Below are 19,466 nucleotides of genomic sequence, written 5' to 3'. Positions count from 1 at the left end.
CGCCAAGTGGTCTGGATGCCAGCCGAGGCTCCCCTGTCACTTCCTGCAAGTCACCTCCTCTCTGGTGCACACAGCACTAGATTGCTCCCAAGGGCCCTTCTGCTTTCAGCATATTGTGGCACTTTAAGGTGTCTTCTCCCACACCTCCCCTACAGGTGGGGGCCCCTTCCCTTCACCAGTCTGGTCTTTTCTGAACATTAGTGAAACAGGAACCATGTCCACCAAACAGCGCTGTAGGGAGATTCAGATGACAGCATGAACGTGAAAGTGCTTTGCATATTGAAAAGCACGAGATAAATATGAATTTTAACAAAGGGCCACAAAGCTAAGCATAAATATGGACACAGCATGCAAAAAGCAAGGCAGACAAAATCTGAAATGAGTCACTTGTTAAAAGTATTCTGGGATTTTATTAATTCATATCTATTGAAAAAAAGAACTATGCGCCACTTTGTGTACAAAAATCTCAAAGGACCAGAAGCAATACATGGCTATGGCACAGGCTCAGGAATTTATAATTAATCCTTATTTAAAAAACACTAGATTTTTTCCTAACTATAAAAATAACATATGGTCATTGTAGAAAAGTTGCAAAATATGGAAAAGCATAAAAAGAACAATAAAAACCGTCCATAATTCTACCACCCAGAGATAACGGTTAACATTTTTGGTGCATGTCTTCTATGCTTAAGAAAAATCCCTATATGCATTTTATATGATTGATATCATATTCAACATACAGTTTTGTGTCCTGCTTTTTTCACTTAATACTGCATCAGGAATATTTCCCCATGACATTATAAATTCTTTGTAAATATGAGTGTAATGGCCATTTCTGGTTCAACCCCACACCTGAGGACGGAGTGGTCACAGCAGGCTGCGTGTTATGCTGCCTGGATGGAAAAATAAAAGGGACACGAGGAAAGCAGAGGCAGGAGATCTGGGTCCACCAGATCCATAAGTCCTGAGTTCCTTTTGTGAGAGGGAGTTCCTTCTCTGAGCAGGAGCCTTCTAAAAGTGAGGATTTTCCTGCTTCACCCATGGACAGGCTGGTGGATTTCCATGCATCTGAGATCAGGCCTGGCCAAGGTCAACATCAGGAGGCTCTGACTAGAAGGCCAGCCAGTATATAAAGTATTTTCAAACTGATAATGTCAGTAGAACTTGATTCTATGTGCTCAATGGCTAGTAACACACACGTGTTCAGGTGCACACGTTAGCATAAGAAACTACTCTGGGTAGCTTTGCGCTTTTAGTTCTCTAGCTGAGTGAGGGTGTCAAAAAGCAAAACCAAATGACAAAAAGAGAGATCACCTCTGGACAGTTTGTAGAGATAGCATTTTAAAGTCACCTGGGGCCTTCGTATCACCAGCAGTCCCAGCCTTTGCTGGGCTGTTCACGTTGGTGTGGAACTGGCAAAAAAGGAGAGACAGAGAGAGAGAGAGAGAGAGAGAGAGGGAGAGAGAGAGAGAGAGAGAGAAGGAAAAGGAGTGGGGGTGGGGGATGCTCCAAGTGTAGTTCTGCAAGAACCCGGTTTTCAAGTTCAAAGTGCTCCTAGCTTTCTTCCTCTGGAGAGCGCTCGTTACATCATGGGGTAAGCGATGACAAAATAGTTAAGCTCTGAATCGATCAGCTTTCTGTACTTTCTGTAAATGTCCCGCAGGGTCCTATCCTCTTCATTCGTCTCATATCTGTTTGTATAAATTCTCACCTGTGCCAACAGAGAAACACACCCCGCCCCCAAACACATCGTGACTACGTCATTCAGGACCCGACAATAATCCAGACCTACACAAACAGTTGTTGGCAGAATCAGGAAAAGCCCAAACCCAACTACTAAGGAGGAGAGTTCCAGATTCCCTTCTGTGAAATTGCTAATCTCCAGAAGACAGATCTCTGACTTCTGTCCCAGGGCCGGAGCACCGTCCTGGACGCCCCTGCTCCATCCAGGGGAGCCAGCCCAGGGGGCGCGTACCTTGAGCGTGCGCAGGGAGCACTGCCCCTCTTGTTGACTCTTCAAGATCCGCTCCACGAACTTAACATCCAGGAAAGCCCAGATTTTGAAGTAAAACAACTTCCTGCAGGATAAGATGAGGAGGTGCAGCTCCTCATCCAGGGACTCGTGGTTGTTGTTGAACTCAAAAGTTAATTTCTGGAAGAGCAGCAAAGGGGAAGACGTGTGAGCAGAGATGCCGAGAGCAGCTGAGTCAGCCCACATTTCCCTGACCCGGGTTTCCATGGTGGTCTTGGTGGGGTGGTGGGGCTTTTTAGATAAGGGACACTGAACCTGTGGTTCTCAGAGGAAGAGATTCAAGAATAATGGTGATCTTATTCAAGTTTGCAAAACATGGAATTTGGAGGTGGTGTGCTTAGAATCTAGAGACCAAGGTGCAGGTCCCAGCCCTGTGGGTGGCTGTGGACCAGCCGCCAAACCGCAAGTCCTTCTGTAGCACAGAACGATCATGATAATGTCTGTCCTGCCCACCCCAGGGTCATGTGGGTATCAAATGAGGTATTAACACCCTGCAGTCCACCCATGTTTGTTGTGGTATACATGCCTGTGAATATCATTTGTCACAACTGCTGTGAGGGCCTCAGGAGGGGCAAAGTGACTCTGACTTGCTAGGTGGGAAAGCTGCTAGATTAGGGAACATCTCAGAACCTCAGAACCTCAGCTATTCAGTTGCCTGAGTCAAATTTGGCTTTTTGTTTGGTCTGGTCCTCCTCACGCTACCTTCCCAATTATCAGGCACTTCTGTAACCAGACAGGTCTCCTGTGTGCTGCTGTAACCTGGTGGGAAGGTAGGAAGGGGCTGCCCACCTGCTACTCACCTGCAAGACACCTCCCAGCTCAGCCTTCACAGCGCTGAGCTGGGGACACAGGGGCTTTCCTTGGTTGACAGGCAACCGGAAAAGTCCTTGTGTCTCACACGTAGGAAGTGAGCAGCAGCTTTTGTCATCTACTGTGTAGTCTTATGGGGGGGAGAGGAGGCTTCGTGTGGTAACATTTCCTAGAACTTCAATTTGAGATTGAGTGAGCACGTGGGAGCCCAGCCAAAAGTGGGGAGCAGCGGGCTTCCCCCCCAGGGGAACCAGTCACTTGGGCGGCAGTCTCTCTGCACAAGTCTCCCTGCCCTCACTTCCCACCCACCTGCAGAGTGTGCCGGAAGGTGGGCAGGAGATCCATCAGCGTGGGCCGCATGGACCAGTCTGGGTCACTGAAGTAGCAGCTTCTCAGACTGACGCTTCTGACCGGGATCTCCTGCAGGAGGATCCGGGCCAAGCGCTCGTACTTCATCACCCGCTCGAAGAAGAAGTTCACCTTCAGGTTGGTGGCCTGCCTGGCCAGCTTGGCCCAGGACATGCCCCAGATGACCTGTCCATGGGGATCATGAATGTGGCATTTGATGTTTATGGTCCAGAGGGTGCTGGCGTTGTTCTCACACAAGTTCTCGAGCAGCTCATCAGAGATACAGTTGTAGTTGAGGGTCAGGGCCACCAGGTTGTGGAATGTGCCCATGGCCTTGTGGAACTGGGGGCTGCTGTAGACGGCCAGGTGGTGGCTGAAGTAATCCTCGATGTTGAGCTCTGAGGCCAGGCTCTCATTCCTCAGGTAGCTCAGGGAGCTGAGAACATGGCAGCCTTGCTCCACGGTCAGCCTGGCCCCTTTCAGGTTGAGATAATCCAGGTGTTTGCCGATTTTCTTTAAGAAGAAGCTCAAGCTCTTGATGAATGAGCTCCTGATGTTGTTTCTCCACACCAGGCGGTCCAGCTCCAGGTGCTGTATGGACAGAGACTTCAGACGGTTGTTACTCTTGCCCAGGCACGAGAGAAGGCCCCTCATGGTGACCTGGAACTTCTTGGTCAAGACGGTGTTGTAAGGATTCAGGAATTTGATCTCCAGGTGTTCCAGATAACGACCAAACTTCTTAACGTACCAAAGAGCTGACTCGAATTCGGATGCGTGTATCCTGGAAGGTCTCCCGCTGAAGGTGATGGTCCTGTATCGCCAGAGGTCGGCCGAATACATCATCTGGTTCCACTTTCTGCAGACCAGGGCGGCCCTGGACCTGTCCCTGTCTCCCAGCCACCAGAAAACACGACACAGGCACACATCGGGCAGAGTGGCCCAGCAGCTCTGGTCTTGGGGCTGGATCAGTTCGCTTTCTTCGTCCATGAAGGAACTGGGAGGTACGGTGCAGCTGTGTGGTATGCAGGGCTTCCAAAAAGGAGGGAAGAAAAGCAATCACTTGTTTTCTGTGGGGAGTAAAAAGGAACAGCCATTACCTGCCAAATAGAAATTAAACTCAACTGGACTAGCTTTCTCTGCAATCTCGTATATATTAGGCACTGTGACAGGTGCAGGTGGCTCCATGATAAATTCACGACACAGTTCATATCTGTACGAGTTTCACAGTCTATCCAGGGACACAGACCAGCACTGAATTACAACACATGAGAAAAGAGAAAAGGTTCAGGCAGACTCACAGTACAGGGTGGCACAAATAAACGGTGACTCATTCTGTCTCGGTAAAGAGGAAGTAGAGAGGGTTGCTCGGAGGAGGTGACATCCAAGTTGGGTTTTTTTGTTTTTATTTTTGTATTTGAGACGAGGTCTCGCTCTGTTGCCTAGGCTGGAGTGCAGTGGAGTCATAGCGCACTTAGCCTCTAACTCCTGGGCTCAAGTGATCCTCCGGCCTCAACCTCCCAACCAGGCTGGGTTTTGAAGGGTGAAGAGGATTTGCAAGGCAGACCAGGTTGGCCTAGGGGTGGTAGTGGAGGGACTGATGCATTCTGGACAGAGGGAACAATATTTGCAAAGCCACAGAACTGTGTATGTGATGTGCTTATATTCAGGGAACTAACAACTGTTTAGTTATCTGGACTTTAATTTTTACACGGGCAGGGAGTGGAGGAACTGGATCCAGTGGGAGTAGTGGGAGGTGCTGGATCAAGGGACCCTGAGTGACATGATAAAGACTATGTCCTGGATGACAGGGGTTCCCACTGTCCCCTCTCCCCAAGATCTGGGAATTCTGACATGGCCTGCCCCCTTCCCTGGATGAGAGGCACTGCATGTTCTGAGCTACGGAGCTGACGGTTGTGTTAATATCCAAGAGGTGCAGCAGCAGAACAAGGGTGGGGAACCCAAACTGGGGTCATGGAGAGCCATGGGGACTGCAGGGTCACATGCCTGGAAGTGATGTGGCCAGTCTTGAGGTGTAGAAAGGACACAGTGGAGAAGCAGAGGAAGGACAGTCAGAGCAGAGCCAGGTGTTGTGGAAATAGTGATGGGGCTGTGAGCTCTTTAGAGGACATGATTTGGTAACTGGTGAAGGTAGAGGTGGGCAGGACTGAAACATTTCTGACTCTGCTGTTGGACTGCAGGTGGCACCACCCGCCATGCTAGGGAGTCCCAAGGGGGAGCCAGGCATCAGACTTTGTATAGCCATATGCTGAAATTTTCACAATGTTTAGCTTTCCATTTCCCCTGCCCGAAAACTCTCCTTGTTTTCTTTGCCTCTCCCTAGGCCCCATTTTTCAAGGTTCAAGCTCTACCACTCCATAAAGCCTTTATCAGCTACTTTACCAAGGAAACAAAGCTTATTGATCATGGCCTATAAAATTACAGGGCTGGAAAGAGACCTGAGAATTGATTTCTTTTCAGATGGACACTGAGGCTCAGAGAGGTAAATGGCTTTAGCTATAGTCACACAGCAAGTTAGTAACAGACTAGAACTTAGGCTTTTTGACTCTTTCTCCTGTACTTTTCCTATTCCCACTTCTTGGGCCTCAGGTGCAGAGGGGCAAATTAATCACATATCTCAATTCAGGACAGACATTGTCTGTGCAAGACCCGTCTCTGGTTTTATATATTCATTTATTCCCTTTTAACCTTCTGTCCCATTTCATTGTCCCCTCCAACAGGCAACTATTCCAGTGTGTTTGATGTGCATTGTTTTGTTTGTAAGTGTGCTTGCCAAATGTGTAGTTAATGTTTGTAAGATTCCTTCGTGTGGCTCTGTGTACATTTCACCCCTTGCATCAATTAGCTGGGTAGAACTCAAGGTGGGTATCTTTCCTGTCCCCCATCCTCTCTCTGCTGCTCCCACCAACACCGCAGTGGCAACAAGCATCCTCAAGCGAGCACCTGTGCCGGCCTTCCTAGGGACTTCTCCAGGCCTTTGTCCTCACTACCCCCTCGCTTGCCCTCACCAGCGACTGAACAGTTTGGCTCCTGTCTCCAGCCGACCCTCCCATCTGCAGATCTGGACAGACTTCCATAAGGGACTTCACAGGAACCTGCCCCCACCCGTGACACCAGGCCCCAGTGTCCTTGCCTCTCTCTCTCAAGGGACCCACATACTCCTCCAGCCTAGTACATCCTCCTTCTGCTTTTGAGAAGGCACTTAAACATTTAAACAATGAAGAAATTTAACAAATGAAGAAACAGGAATGTCTCTTCAATCACTTGTAAACTGCCCAAGAAGAGGGGCCCCCACAGCACTCAGCTCTGAGAAGAGCTCCTACAAGGTGCTCCAGAAAACCTAAACCAATTCAAAAGCTACGCGAAACTGCTCGCCCTAGCAAAGTCGGAAGTCAAAAGAATCATCAGACACGGAAGCTGGAAGGGGTGAGGGTGGAAGAATAGGTCTGGTGGGCTGGAAAAGTTGTTGCAAGAAGCCCCCAAGTCATGTATAATTACTAGGAACCCCACCCATCCCCAGACCTCATCAGAGGCAGCTTAGCTTAGGGGATTGGATCCTAGCTCTGTCAGCTGCTGTTGTGTGACCTTAGGCAAGTTAATTTCTTTGTGCCTCAGTCCTCACATCTGTAAATAGGGATAAAAACTGTACCTTTCTCCTACTGTTGGGAGGATTAAATGAGCTGATATACGGGAAGCAGCAGAGCAGTGCCTAGCGCATAGTCGGTGCTATACACGTGTTGGCTGCCATTAGTGAGCAAGTCGGTGCCAGGGACGTTCTGCGACATCCCTGTCAGGATGATGTGCATACGCCCGGTTTACAAGTGGGGGATGTTGGAAGGTTCTTAAAGTTTCCCGGTGAGATCACGAAGTAAGCAGGGAGGTGAGATTAGAACCCAGGCTGGCTAGGACTCCCAAACCTAGGCTTGGTCCACCGTATCACATAGCTGCCACCCAGGGGAGGAAACCTAAGGATGTCCTACACCTGGGGCAGGGGAGGTAGCCAAAGATGCTTCCAGGAGGAGGCGGGTGAGGAGGGCAGCCCGCTCCTCCCCGCGCGGCCCCCGGGGCGTCCCACCGCACCCCGGCTTGTGCCCTAGTTACCCGCTGGCCGCGCCCCGCTGGCCGCGCCCGGTCTGGGCTGCAGGGACCCGGGTAGCGCCCGCCTGCTCCGCCCGCGCCGCTGCTGCTCGGGCGCCACCTCCGCGAGCCCAGGCTCGATGCCAAGCACCGGGCCGCCTTTGTGACGCGCCGCCACCTGCGGGACTCTGCTCGTCCGCACGGGTCACTGGGGCGCAAACCTGGAGCTGCCAGACGCGTTGATGGCGCGTGTGGGGGCGAGACGGGCCCGCGCAGACCGTCCAGGAGGGCGCCCCGGCCAGGGGCTGGGAGCAGGAGGCGCGGCGCGCGCTCCGGGCGAGGATGGGCACGGCCCCTGCCCTTCCCCCTGCCTGCGACAAAGAGGTTCTTGCCCGGAACTTGGGGCTCAGGCTCGCTCAGTTCTCCGCCTTTCCCGTCCTGACCCAGTCCCGGGGTCTCCTGGCTTCTCCTTTGGAAGTCGCCGCCGCGCAGTCGGCCCGTGGGCACCGCTTTCCTCTCCTTAGACGAGGTCGCGCAGGAGAGCCTTAGCAGACCGGGCGCACCGAGCACGACAGAGCGTGAGAACCGCGCCGCCTTTCCAGCTGCGGGAGGGTGGGGCGCACCCACCTGCCTCTGCCCTTCCCTGCCCCGGAGGAGGCGAGCGCCCGAAGGGTCCCCCCAATGCCCAGGCAGGCAGGTAGGCTGCACTGTCTGCTTCTCCGACGTCCCCCACGCCGCCCTCCCTGCCCGAAGCCATCAAAGCCGCCCTTTTCGCTGCACCTGGCCGTCGCCCACCGTCCAGCCTCGCTTCTCTGTCCCTCCCTCCTTCCGTGTCTTCTGTCGCTCTCCTTTCCCTGCGCACTGCTGTCCTCCTTTGCCCTGGAAAACCGTGTGGGATCCAAATAAAGGTGAACAAGAAACTTTCAGGGAGGCGGTTTTATTTTTCAGGGACGAAGCTGGGTTTCCGTAAGGTGTCAGGGCTTGAGGCCCAGAGGCTTAACCAGAAGTCTCACGTAGAAGAACTGGAACCTTTTTTTCTTTTGGTTTATGTGCAGCTCTTGGGCAAACCCATATCTCTGTTCAAAAGAAGGAAAATAGTTAGTCCAAACCTTTTCTTATAAATGTCAGTGAATAAACCCGTGTCTTTTCACAAGACCACCGCAGAAAGTAAGCAGGAGAGCCAGCTTTGAAAAGGAAATCTAAATTGGTAGTACCTTTTCTTTTCCAAATCTAGCTGGAATTTCTCACTTGTTTTCCTTTCGATGAGGCTAACCACCAGCATTTCTCCTAAAGAAACGGATATTTTTAAAAGTTTGTTACGTTTGAAGTGGAATGTGCTAGTTCCTGGAATATCTCTGGATCCCAGTTGCAGAGCATGAGCCCTGAGCCACAGGGGCCCAGCGACCAGGTGTGATGGCTTAGGAAAAGCACGGAGCCCACCGAGCCAGCAGGGGTACGGGAGGCTTGTCACCATCAGGGGGTCGAGGAACAGATAAGAGAATCCCACACTCCCACACCATGGACTCTTATGCAGCTATTAAAAAAAATGAGCCACATTGTTTGACTTGGAGGGATTTCTGTGGATGTTGCTGAATCATAACATTAGGACGTAAAGAACCGTGTGTAACAGGTTCCAAATGTGTGTGTTTGTGTGTGGTTATTTAATAAAATTGCCAAATAAAATACAGGATGCCCAGTTAAATTTTAATTTCAGTGAAACAGAGAATCATTGCATGGGACATACTTACACTAAAAAAAAAAATCTTTGTTTTTCTAAAATTCAAATTCGACTGGGTGTCCTTAGTTTCATTTGCTAAATCTGGCAAGCCTATTATATAAGGATGGAGAAGGGTGTGGAAGGAAACACATCAACTTGTGGGAGGCAAGGGAAAATGGCACTAATAGCACCCCTAGCAAGTATGAAATTAGCCCAGTTTTGTAAAATTATATGTTTCTGTGCATATATAAATGCATGAAGCAGTTAGAAAAAAAGATTTAGGCCTACCTTTGGCAAATGGCAGAGTAGTGAGTATAGGAAGGTAGTGTGTGCGGGAAAGAAACAATTCAAACCTGTTTATGTTTGTTCAGGTTTGTGTGAGCAAAGACAAAATTCTGAAAAGGTGCCCGTGAGACTGTTGAAATCGGTATCTTGGGGCATGGGATTGGGGAAAATGGGGTGGGACAGGGGGATGATTAGCTTTGCTTTTGTACTTCCTTTTGTGGTATTATGTCAACTAGTTACAACAAAATCTAGTACTTCTGTATTTTGAAAAACATCAAATAGTGAAAAAAAATTTTTTTTAAGTGAGGTATCCAGTCTGGAGGTTAAGGGCATAAACTTTGCAGCTATGTACACGTGGATGCCAGGCTAGATTCTGCGGCTCACTAATTATATATAGCTCTTGGGAAGCTACTCTTTCTGTCCATTTTCCTCATCTGTAAAATGGGGACAAAATACTTGCCTATTGTTTGCAATGAAGATTAACCTTTTGTAAAGAGCTTTGCATTGCAACTGGCACACAATGATTAACTACCTCTAGTACAATTCTTATTATTACTAGAAAATAATCTAGGATGTAAAAATCAGGATATTCAGGGAGATGGCTGCAAACGCGGATCTGCTTGAAGCAAAACTTGATCTGCTGGAGGCAAGCCAACAACTGACCTAGGATCTTGACCAAGACACTTCTGATCTCTGGGCCTCAGTTGCCATATCTCTACCATGAGAGAGGTAGACTGGGTACCCTCTGCTTCATTCATTTACTAAACAGTTTTGAAGCACTTGCTGTGTGTCAATCCCGGGTTAGAAGCTGGAGACACAGAGATGAGAGATCTGGCTCTACCTTCAAAGGTGTCTCAGTTTCTGGAAAGTGATGCAAATAAACCATGTGGTAAGTGCTAAGAGGGAGTGCACCTGGGCACACAGAGAAGGGGAGACAGAGAAGGGCTTTTCCAGCCACATCTGCTAACATCCTGCAGGACTTGGATTTCTTTGACACTGTCCAGGTGGTTCACAGCCAGGAGAGCAAGGACAAGAGCAGAGAGGCTGGGTACCTGATGTTGATTTAGGGTTGGCAGGGGAAGTAGGATACCACACTGAAGACATCTCCTCAGAATGTCATAGGCTGCCTCGTCTTCTATAGAAGAGGTGGTCCTGGTCTTGAACTCAGACTTTGAAGACAGATCCACAGTTTTGTTTTTGCCTCTTGGTGCTTGCTTTGATGAACTTTCAGAAAGAGGAGGAAATCTGTTAATATTTTTTGTCTTTGGACGGACATCTTGCTTTGCCGTGGAAGTTTGATTTTTAGCGGCCTGACTTGGAAGAGACGGAGGAAGAATCTGGGGCTTTCCAACTGGAAAATGTTTCTCAAACTCTGAGTTTGGACAGCATTTTTCCTGCAAATTAAAAAACAACTTCAGCTTTAATGGTTGGACAATACAGTAGACTAGATAACACAAAAACTTCCTACTGTAAACACTTAGAGATGCTGGATAAAATATGACAAACATTCCATTTAAGTTTATAGCTGACTTTGCAGGAAAGAAAGACAACTTTGCATTCCAGGAATGAAGGCCTGTTTGCTACGGTTTGAATGTGTCGCCTCCAAAATTCAGGTGTTGCCAATGTGATCGTATTGAGAGGTAGGGCCTGTAGGAGGTGATTAGGCCATGAGGACTCTTTTCTTGTTAGCGGGATTAGGACCTTGTAACAGAGGCTTCATGCAGCATTTGGCTGGCTTGCCCTTCTGCCTGCCATGCTAAGATGTGGCAAGAAGGCCATCACCAGACACTAAGCTGGCACCTTGATCTTGGACTTCCCAGCCTCCAGAACCGTGAGAAATAAATGTCTGTTCTTTATAATTATCCTGTCTGTGGTTATTCTGTTGTAACAATACATATGGACTAAGATACGAGTTAAGAACATGAGCTGACATTTTGGTTATGGAAGATGTGGGGTCAATTTTGTGGCTAGGGGCTTGGATGACAGAAATGTCCCATCCCCAGAGGTGGGAAATTGGAAGTAAGAATCCACTTCTCCTGCATAAAGCTGGGAACTTTAAAGGCTAAATTATGGTGGCTCAGAGAAAAGAATCAGCTAATTAGAAAAGGCAAGTGGCAAGGAGAATTAGCCTCTACTATGTCTGTAGAGTAGATCTTCTATGTTTCTTGAGTAAAACTTGCTCTCACTTTAAACCATCGGCTTGCTCCTGAATTCTTTCTTGCACTAAGCCAAGGACCCACTTGGACTTCGAGCGATTCCCAGCATTGGGAATTACTTTCCTGTGGCTGTAGTACCATCAATATAAGTATTACTCCTTAAAGAACTTATCATAACAAATGTTAGAATATCCCAAAGTGAACAGTTTTGAGACTTTTTTGTTGCCTATGCGTACAGCTCATTTAACATCTACGTGTTGCAGGAGAGAGAGGGGAGAATTGCTGGAGCAATGTAGCAATGACCTTGTGTGACATTACGTAGGCAAAAAAAAGAAAAGGGATGTAGTGCCCCAGTGGCGGGGAGGGATAGGTTTGAGGTAGGAACATAGGAAGCTCCTCTCTGGTAATAGGTGGGAAGGCAGAGTGCGTGAGTGTGAGTGTGCACGCTGGTGGGGAGGTAGACCTGGTGTTGCGTGGTCATGGTGCCTTATTTCCATGAAGAAGTAGATAAATCATCATCCCCATTGTCCTCAAAAGAAGAAAGAAGCTCAAGGGGGTTACACAGTCAGTAAGTGGCACAGCAGAACTAAAGTTCAGGGTTTCTGACCACAAATCCAGTTCCATGTTTATGAGAGCTCCCCACCTGCTCGCAGCCCTCAGATAAGTGTGTAGGTGTCCTTGGTTGCCGGACTGAACATTTTGAACAGGGGTGGTCAGTTTCACTCTTGCTTTGGTGCCCATCACGTGTCCTCTGATTCAATCAGGAGACATGGACCGTGCATATAATTGAATAAGCGTCAGAAGGAAGGAAAACAAGTGCGTAGGTGATTTCAAATGTGTAACTGACGACGAGGGTCACGTGGTTGGTGCAGCATGTCACAGACTTGAGACATCTGGGAAACCTTGTGACCCTGCATTTTACGATTGAGTCTTTCTAGAGGGAGGGCCTGGGAGTCTGCGTCTCTAACCAGCTGCCAGGTGTTGTTCCTGCGGCTGAACCACAGACTACACGTGAGAAAGCAAGAGGTGGGAGGTGGAAACAATGCCAAGGTTTGTCAGCAGATTGGTGGGAAAGCAAGATGTGGTCTGACCATAAAAAGGCGAGAAAAGGAAGAAAGTACAACTCCAACGTGGGTGAACCTTGAAAACATTATGCTAAGTGAAAGAAGCCAGATACAAAAGGCCACCTATTATATGATTCCATTTATATGAAATGTCTAGAATAGGCAAATCCGCAGAGACAGAAAGCAGAGTCGTGGATGCCAGGGGCTGGGAAGAGGGAGGAGTACATAGTACCTACTAACGGGCATGGAATTTATTTGGGGGATGATGAACATGTCTGGACCTAGACTGCACAACACTGTGAATGTACTAAGTGTCACTACAGTAATGGTCAATTTTATGTTACATGCATTTTACCTCAATAATAAAAAAAAAAACCCCACAAAGCTGGATCATCGCTACAGTCTCTTCAGTTTTGATATTCTATAGTTCTAGGAATTAAAGGGTTAAGAAAGGTGAACAGCTCGCTGCTCAAGGCAAAGGACATGAGTTTCTTGGAGAGAAGGCTTGGCAAGTTTCCCAGAGGGGAGGTGTTCCATCTTGTGCAAAAGAGGGGAGACTTGGCACAGCCATGCACCGAAAGGTGCTCAGGGCTGCGGAGGGAAGAGTCTGTGAATGTCCCCAGGCAAAATCGAGCAATCAGTCACATCACTGTATCTCTACAGAGTCGCCTTTTTGTACCCAGCACTGATATCAGGAAGAGGGAACAAGTCGTTCAGTTTTGCCAGGGAGCTCACGATCTAACAACGAAGACTGCAGAACCGGTGCAGGATGGAAAGACAGGCTCTATAGGGGACCAAGTTGCAACGTCCTGGCTCAGAGAGTTGTAGATGGTCCGAGGTGATCAGGGGTGATCAGGCCCCTTGAAGGGGTGGGCAAAAATGAAAATCAATTTTCTATGCTAAATCAGCCTGAAGCAACTCACTAAAACCCCTTTTTGAGCAAAGCAAACCATAAACATGGGAACCTCTAATATCTGTGCTATGTGAAATCAGGCCCAGCATCTGCCTTTCCTTTCACACTTTTGAAATGTGGTCTAGCTATTGGCACCATTAGAAAATGACTAATTGCTACTTACCATATGGCGGAAATACTCATCTTCTGGAATCATTTGGTTGCAATAATGACAGGAGAGTTCCCTCGCAGGAGCTGAAATTCTTTCCCCTGAATAAGCACAGAAACAACACCACAAATGATTGCCCTTGACAACGGCTAGCCCAGTTCTCCCACAACTGCCTACAGGGCCTGTGCTCATGAGCATGAACTGTCCCCAGGCCTGCCTGGCCTTGAGTTTCCTGCACCGGCGTCCTCGGCCACACAGGCAACACTTGGCTGAGTCATCCACATCATTCCCTTCATGGCCACAGATGTGCTCTCAGGGCTGGAGCAACCCTGATGGAGAGACAGGTTCCTAAAGCAGGACTGGTCGCTGAAGAGATGCAGGGAGCCATAGCCACGGATACCAATCCTATCCCATCTGACTGCTCCTTCACCCCCGCAGTTTCCAAGGCCTGTGATCAGACCAGGTGTTGGTTGCACACAGCTTTGCTGATGGTGTTGGTGCTGTGTTATGTTGTGCCGATGAAGTTGTGTTGAAGACTGTGTTGGTTGTGTTGAAGCCCAGCCATGCTAGAATGAAGGGAATGTACATGAATTGCACACTTCCCAGTGTTTCACTGGCCACTCTGACCTTGGGTAGATTGTTTACCAGGAGAGAGTTACTGTCCCGGGGGTTTTAGGCTCTCTCCCACGTTACCGCGTTACCAAAACAACCAGTGAAGTCAAACATAAGATCTGTCACTTTGACGGCTGTGTCTTCGGTAAATGCACCTCATAAAGAGGTAATTGGATCAAGAGAACATGAAACGGTACCAGGGAGCCAACACATAGGTGGAAGGCCAGGACCTACAGCTAACTCCCTTTCTGTCCCTTGCTGATAGAGGAAAAAGCTCTAGATTTGGTGCCAGGAAACTTGGGTGTCCGTTCTTACTTCTGCCTCCTGCAAGCCCCTGCTTCATTCTGTGCGTAGGTTTCTCATCTGTGAAAGGATGCAGGGGGACTTTGCCAGGTGAGGCTTGTGTTGGAGGAGTTCAAAGAAGCCTCCTGTTTTCTAGGGCCCCCCATGGCCTTCTTGTCTGTGCAGCTGCCAGGCCCCACCCCTGGCCTCTTGGCCTCCCTGGACCAGTCATTTGAAGACCATGGCAGACACACAAGAAGGCCACTCTATTGTGTGGCTTAGAACTAGAGTAGCCAGGTGAATCTCAGCCTTTATAACACATACCCTTGTCATCCATCCTCCTGACAGTTTCCGCTCCTCGCATCCCATCCGGGAGAGGCTCTGGTCCTTGGAGCATCCCTCTTTCTCCCCGGCCTGTGTGTTCGCCTTTCCCGAGCTGGGCCTGTTCAATCCGACACAGGCCTTTGTGCTGGGCCAGCACTCGGAGAGTGACGGACTGGCCGCAGTCTGGGCACAGCTCTGTCCGCCTGCCACAGTGGAACTCGTGGACCTCCAGCTTGCTGAGCTGCACGGTCAGCTCACAGAACTTACACTCAACGGGGCGCTCCTGGCATTCCCTGGCCTGTGGGGGCAGCAGGAAGGGCATGATCACTGGCCTCAGTGACTGTAGGCCGATCAAGGACACGCGCCCATCTCCCTAGGGAATTGAAGCCAGTAAGAGAAAGCAGGTGGGAATGGCCAGACTGGGGCCTGCCCTCGGGGAATCTAAGCTCTCTCGGACTCGGACTCGGACTCGTGGTCCAGGGAAAGCCCTTCCCACCAGCATCCGGGGGACAGGCGGACCTGTGTCCCTGTGGTGGGCTAGTTCTCCACCACTCTCCGAGCCTACTGGGGTGAGAAGAGAGTGGTCAGGTGGAAATCCCCCCTCCCCTTCCCCCTCCTCCTCCCAGCTCGGCTTGCTGGGCTCTAAAGGAGAAATCACACGTGACTCTCACCTCATGAGATTCCAGCAAGGGCTTCTGCACACTCTGCTGACACATCGCACACCCAACCTAAACACAGGAGAGACACGGGTTCCACCCAGCACCCAGGGCCTTTCTTTCTGCATGTCCACCTCGGCTTACGGTGTTCCAGGTCTGAGTCTGTGAGCTCCTAGGGGACAGGGATCAGGTGTCGCTGCCTCAGTCTCCCTCTAGCACCCACCCCAGTGCTCAAGAAGTGTTCGCTGGACCAGGCTGAGTCGAAATGGATGCCTGAGCTTGAGGGTCTCCAGAAAGACAGAAGAAGGGCCCCAGGAAGGATGGAGATGAAAAATTGGCAAAAAAGTCAGCTCAACCTGACCACCTTCTAGAACCCTCCTTTCCACTTTCCTTCTTCACAGATCCCCAAAGAACATCCAACCTTTCCTGAAACAGGGACCCCTTGCCTTGGCCAGCTCCATAAGCCTGTAGGGAAAGGACTGGATATAGGAACACAGTGGGGTGACGTGGTTTAGCATGAGAAAGACAGGATCACCATTTCCTCTACACAGACCGGGCTGTGCCTGGAGGGGCTAAGCGACCAGCCCCGCGAGTCCTGCAGGGAGGACTGGACCCTCGCCCAACCCCCAGGTCCCGTCCTTCCTGCCACCTCCTCACCTGCTGGTGGCTGTTCTTGCAATGCTCCTCCATCTTCTCCCGTGGGACGGCCTCCTCACACTCCGGGCAGAGGACAAGGAACCGCAGGCAGTGGATCTCGTGGAGGGTGAAGTGAGCAGAGGCCACCTTTCTTTTGCTGTAGCATCCAGGGGGGAAGAAAAACAGACGTATTTTCATGGTGTAAAACATGGAACCATATCTCACACCCAGGGCTAGGTCCTCAGAGCCTTAAGCACTGAAAATACGATGGAGACGCCACCTGCCCGACACACGCTCCCTGTGCTGATCCGAGATCAGAACAGCGCAGTGTCGTATGATAGGTGTAAGGACACTCTGCCAAGGTCTTACCCTGTCCCGGGTGGAGAGCGGGAGGGAGCAGGAGGGAGGGTTTACAAAGAACACAAGGAAACTTTTGGGGGAGTTGGGTAGCTTTGCTCTCTTGATTGTGCAGATGGTTCCACGGCTGTATATAACATACGTCAAAACTCACCAAATGGTGCACTTTAAAAACATGCAGTTTATTCTACGTCACTTACACCTCAGCCAAGTTGTTTTGAAAATGAAATAACAAGTATTGAATTCTTGCCAATTTTTTCTCTTGTGTTCTGGCTCCCCTGCGTGGCCCACAGCTGGTTAGCAACACAGCCCCACCCTGGCCCGGTTCCGGCCAGCCAGCGCAATGCCGACTTCCAGAATCTCTTCCCGCACAAAATTCCCAAGTGTCCCAGAGCAAGGGGACATCAACCTCTCCCCTGCCTCAGGTTCACCTGTGCTAACCCGCAGAGAGGCCCCAAGTCTCTTCTTGGAGACCCCAATAAACAAAGGCTTCTGAGCCTCCCACTTCCTGGGCAGGGCAGTTTTCTCTAACGATCCTCTTCGCGGAGAAAGGTCTCCTTTCCTTTCCATCAGCTCGTGCTTGGGAGAGAGGAGGCTCCGTGGCTAGAGCCATGAGGGCCCAAAGGACCTTTGGGGGAGTTGCATGCCCACGTCCCTGGCATGTGCGACACGGCCAGAGAGGGACACTCAAAGCCTCGCTCCTCTTGGTCTGCCCTGAGCGGAAGACGGCACGCAGGCAGCTGCTCCCTCACTCCCCCTGCTCTTTCCCCTCTGCTGGGCCTGGCCCCTTCCTTCCTCCGACCTTCTTCCTGGGCTGGGGAGGGACTCAGGGGAAAGAAGTGTCTCGGTGGAGCAAAGTTCTCTGCAGAGGGTCCCCGCTGGCTCTTGCCACAGGTAGGGGCTTTGAGAGGGGGCTCTTCACCTGGCCAGGTTCCGCTCGGTTAGAGGTGTGGCCCGGGCTGCTGTCCTGTCCCCCCTGCCCTGCCCTGTGCTCCCTTTCCAGTGAGGGGGAGAATGGTCCGTGGGCCCCTTTCTTTCAGAGACTGGTGCGAAGACCATATTATCAGAACCCCACATTAGGACCCAAGATGTGACAAGTGTGAGTAGCCCAGTAGGGACAGCTGGCCTGGCTACCGGGCTTCAGGACTGTCCCAGAAAGTCTAAGATTTTGGGAGAGGGATGCAGTTAGGGGAAGGTAATGCTGGCCACGTACCCCAGGGGCTCCCGGGTCCCACCAGCTTGCCCTCCTAGGTGTCTTCATGCGACACCCCTTTCAGATGCAGCCCTGCCCTCTCTGCCCTCCCTCTAGCCGGCCTAGGGTTGGCCACCGGGGAGAAAGCGCCTTCTTACCAGTTCCTGCACACCTGGAAGGCTTCTTCCATGTTCTGTCTCTGGAATGTTTCTGTGGAGTTTCGTTTCTTGCAGACAAGGAAACAAAACTGAAAGTGACCCAGTGGGCCGGCCCACAGCCTCAGGGAGGGAGGAGATTCTCAGAATTCTCAGCACAAAACTGCTCCAAGCTTCTCGTGGCTGGACACTTCCAGGGAGCCCCTCTGCAGCACGCCAGGCCCTGCCATCTCCCTCGGCCTGTGCTGTCACCCTGTGCTGCTGTCACAGCCTGTTTCTACCTCCCTGAGGCAGAGGTTAGGCCTCAGGGAGGCCTAACTAGAGACACAGGGTGGTGTGAGCCCAGACTATCGGCTTTGGAGTCCCATTCTGGGACTGGGGTCACATACCACATGGCAGCTCGGTGGCCCTGGACAATTGCCTAGCTCCCTGATCTTCTCCTCTTTCATTTGCAAAATATTAATTGTGACAAATACTAATACGACGCTAAGGTGACCGGCACTGTGAGGAAGTTCTATTATCATCACCCTGTCTCCAGATGAAGAAACTGAGGCATGAAGGGGCTGTGCAATTTGCAAAGTTACACAGCCAGTGGGCAGCAGAGTCCAGCTTTGCACCCAGGTGATGTCTCCCCTGGAGTGGCCACATGGTTGGGAGATCTGAGTTCGAATCCTGACAGCATCATCACCTGGCAGATTGAGTCACCTTGGCCTTTCTGGGCTTCTCTGTTTTCTCATCGTGAGACTATACTGGGGACCTGGGGGACTTCAGGAGTCCAGGGGCTTCCAGAAATTGTGTGCAAAATTGCCTTCACGCGAAGATGTGCCTTGTCCTGAGGAGACACCAACATTTTTATCAGACTCCCAAAAAGGGGTCCACGACCCCAGACAGTTATGAATGAGACCAGTTGACCTAAAGTCTTTGAATCATTGAGATCCAAAGAAACCAAGCTCTGTTAAAGGCAACATATGTCCAAAATTATATATGCATACTTGAAGCAAGTGAATCTAGAACATTTGCAAGTTTGTCTACTCCTGTTCGTTTTGTTTCACAGGAAGAAGCATGGTGTTAGGAGCGAGATAAACAAAAGTGACAAAACAGTGTGTCTAATAGCTCAGTGAGAATGGAAAAAATTTGCAAATAATCATAACCCTATTAGAAACACTTTGATATTGCATACTTCATGCTGAATTTTTAAAAGGGGGTTTAGTGTATATTTCTGCTTCCCCAAATTTTGTTCATAAAAAAATCAAGCTAGTTTTCAATTAGCTTTAATATTCACCTTTATTGTTTATAGACCCAATTAAGATGTTAGTGTCACTTGGAGAATTTTGATTGTGGTTTTACACATTTGTATTTCAACTTCAGCAAGCACACTGTGTACACAGCTTTACAACAGCTGATAAATACATAGCAGCTTATCACTAATGCATGAAGAACTTTAAATGATGTTCATTTTCTTTTTCTTTTTTTTTTTGAGACAGAGTCTGACTCTGTTGCCCAGGCTAGAGTGCCGTGGCATCAGCCTAGCTCACAGCAACCTCAAACTCCTGGGCTCAAGCGATCCTCCTGCCTCAACCTCCCGAGTAGCTAGGACTATAGGCATGCACCACCATGCCCAGCTGGCTAATTTTTTGTTTCTAGTTTTAGTTGCCTGGCTAATTTTTTTTTTTCTATTTTTGTA

The 19,466-nt window shown here is 49.9% G+C and overlaps 2 protein-coding genes across 5 annotated transcripts; both read right to left on the bottom strand.

Annotated features, from left to right (window-relative positions):
- Positions 1 to 1,470: 1,470 nt before the first annotated feature.
- FBXO39 (F-box protein 39) lies at positions 1,471 to 7,416 on the bottom strand. The gene is made up of 4 exons (XM_045526030.1): positions 7,372 to 7,416; positions 3,152 to 4,257; positions 1,976 to 2,152; positions 1,471 to 1,711 (listed from the first exon to the last, which is right to left on the bottom strand). Exons 2-4 carry the CDS (start codon positions 4,175 to 4,177, stop codon positions 1,583 to 1,585), a joined length of 1,332 nt encoding a protein of 443 aa, XP_045381986.1. The 5' UTR covers positions 4,178 to 4,257; positions 7,372 to 7,416; the 3' UTR covers positions 1,471 to 1,582.
- A 790-nt stretch (positions 7,417 to 8,206) lies between these two features.
- XAF1 (XIAP associated factor 1) lies at positions 8,207 to 17,859 on the bottom strand. Of its 4 annotated transcripts, none has more exons than XM_045526027.1 (8): positions 17,800 to 17,859; positions 16,100 to 16,235; positions 15,458 to 15,514; positions 14,787 to 15,084; positions 13,584 to 13,669; positions 10,340 to 10,681; positions 8,500 to 8,572; positions 8,207 to 8,361 (listed from the first exon to the last, which is right to left on the bottom strand). In XM_045526027.1, the coding sequence occupies exons 2-7, from the start codon at positions 16,130 to 16,132 to the stop codon at positions 8,516 to 8,518; spliced, it is 873 nt and encodes a 290-aa protein (XP_045381983.1). In that variant the 5' UTR covers positions 16,133 to 16,235; positions 17,800 to 17,859; the 3' UTR covers positions 8,207 to 8,361; positions 8,500 to 8,515. The 4 variants fall into 4 exon arrangements, with proteins under 4 accessions (XP_045381983.1, XP_045381981.1, XP_045381984.1 ...); XM_045526025.1 differs by having other exon boundaries at positions 17,786 to 17,857; XM_045526028.1 differs by having other exon boundaries at positions 14,787 to 14,904; positions 17,786 to 17,857.
- Between the last annotated feature and the right edge of the window lie 1,607 nt (positions 17,860 to 19,466).

Source organism: Lemur catta, chromosome 15, assembly GCF_020740605.2.
Source record: "Lemur catta isolate mLemCat1 chromosome 15, mLemCat1.pri, whole genome shotgun sequence".
NCBI classification, from domain to species: domain Eukaryota; kingdom Metazoa; phylum Chordata; class Mammalia; order Primates; family Lemuridae; genus Lemur; species Lemur catta.
Note: the sequence above shows the minus strand (reverse complement) of the source record. Positions and strands in the feature narration are given on the sequence as shown.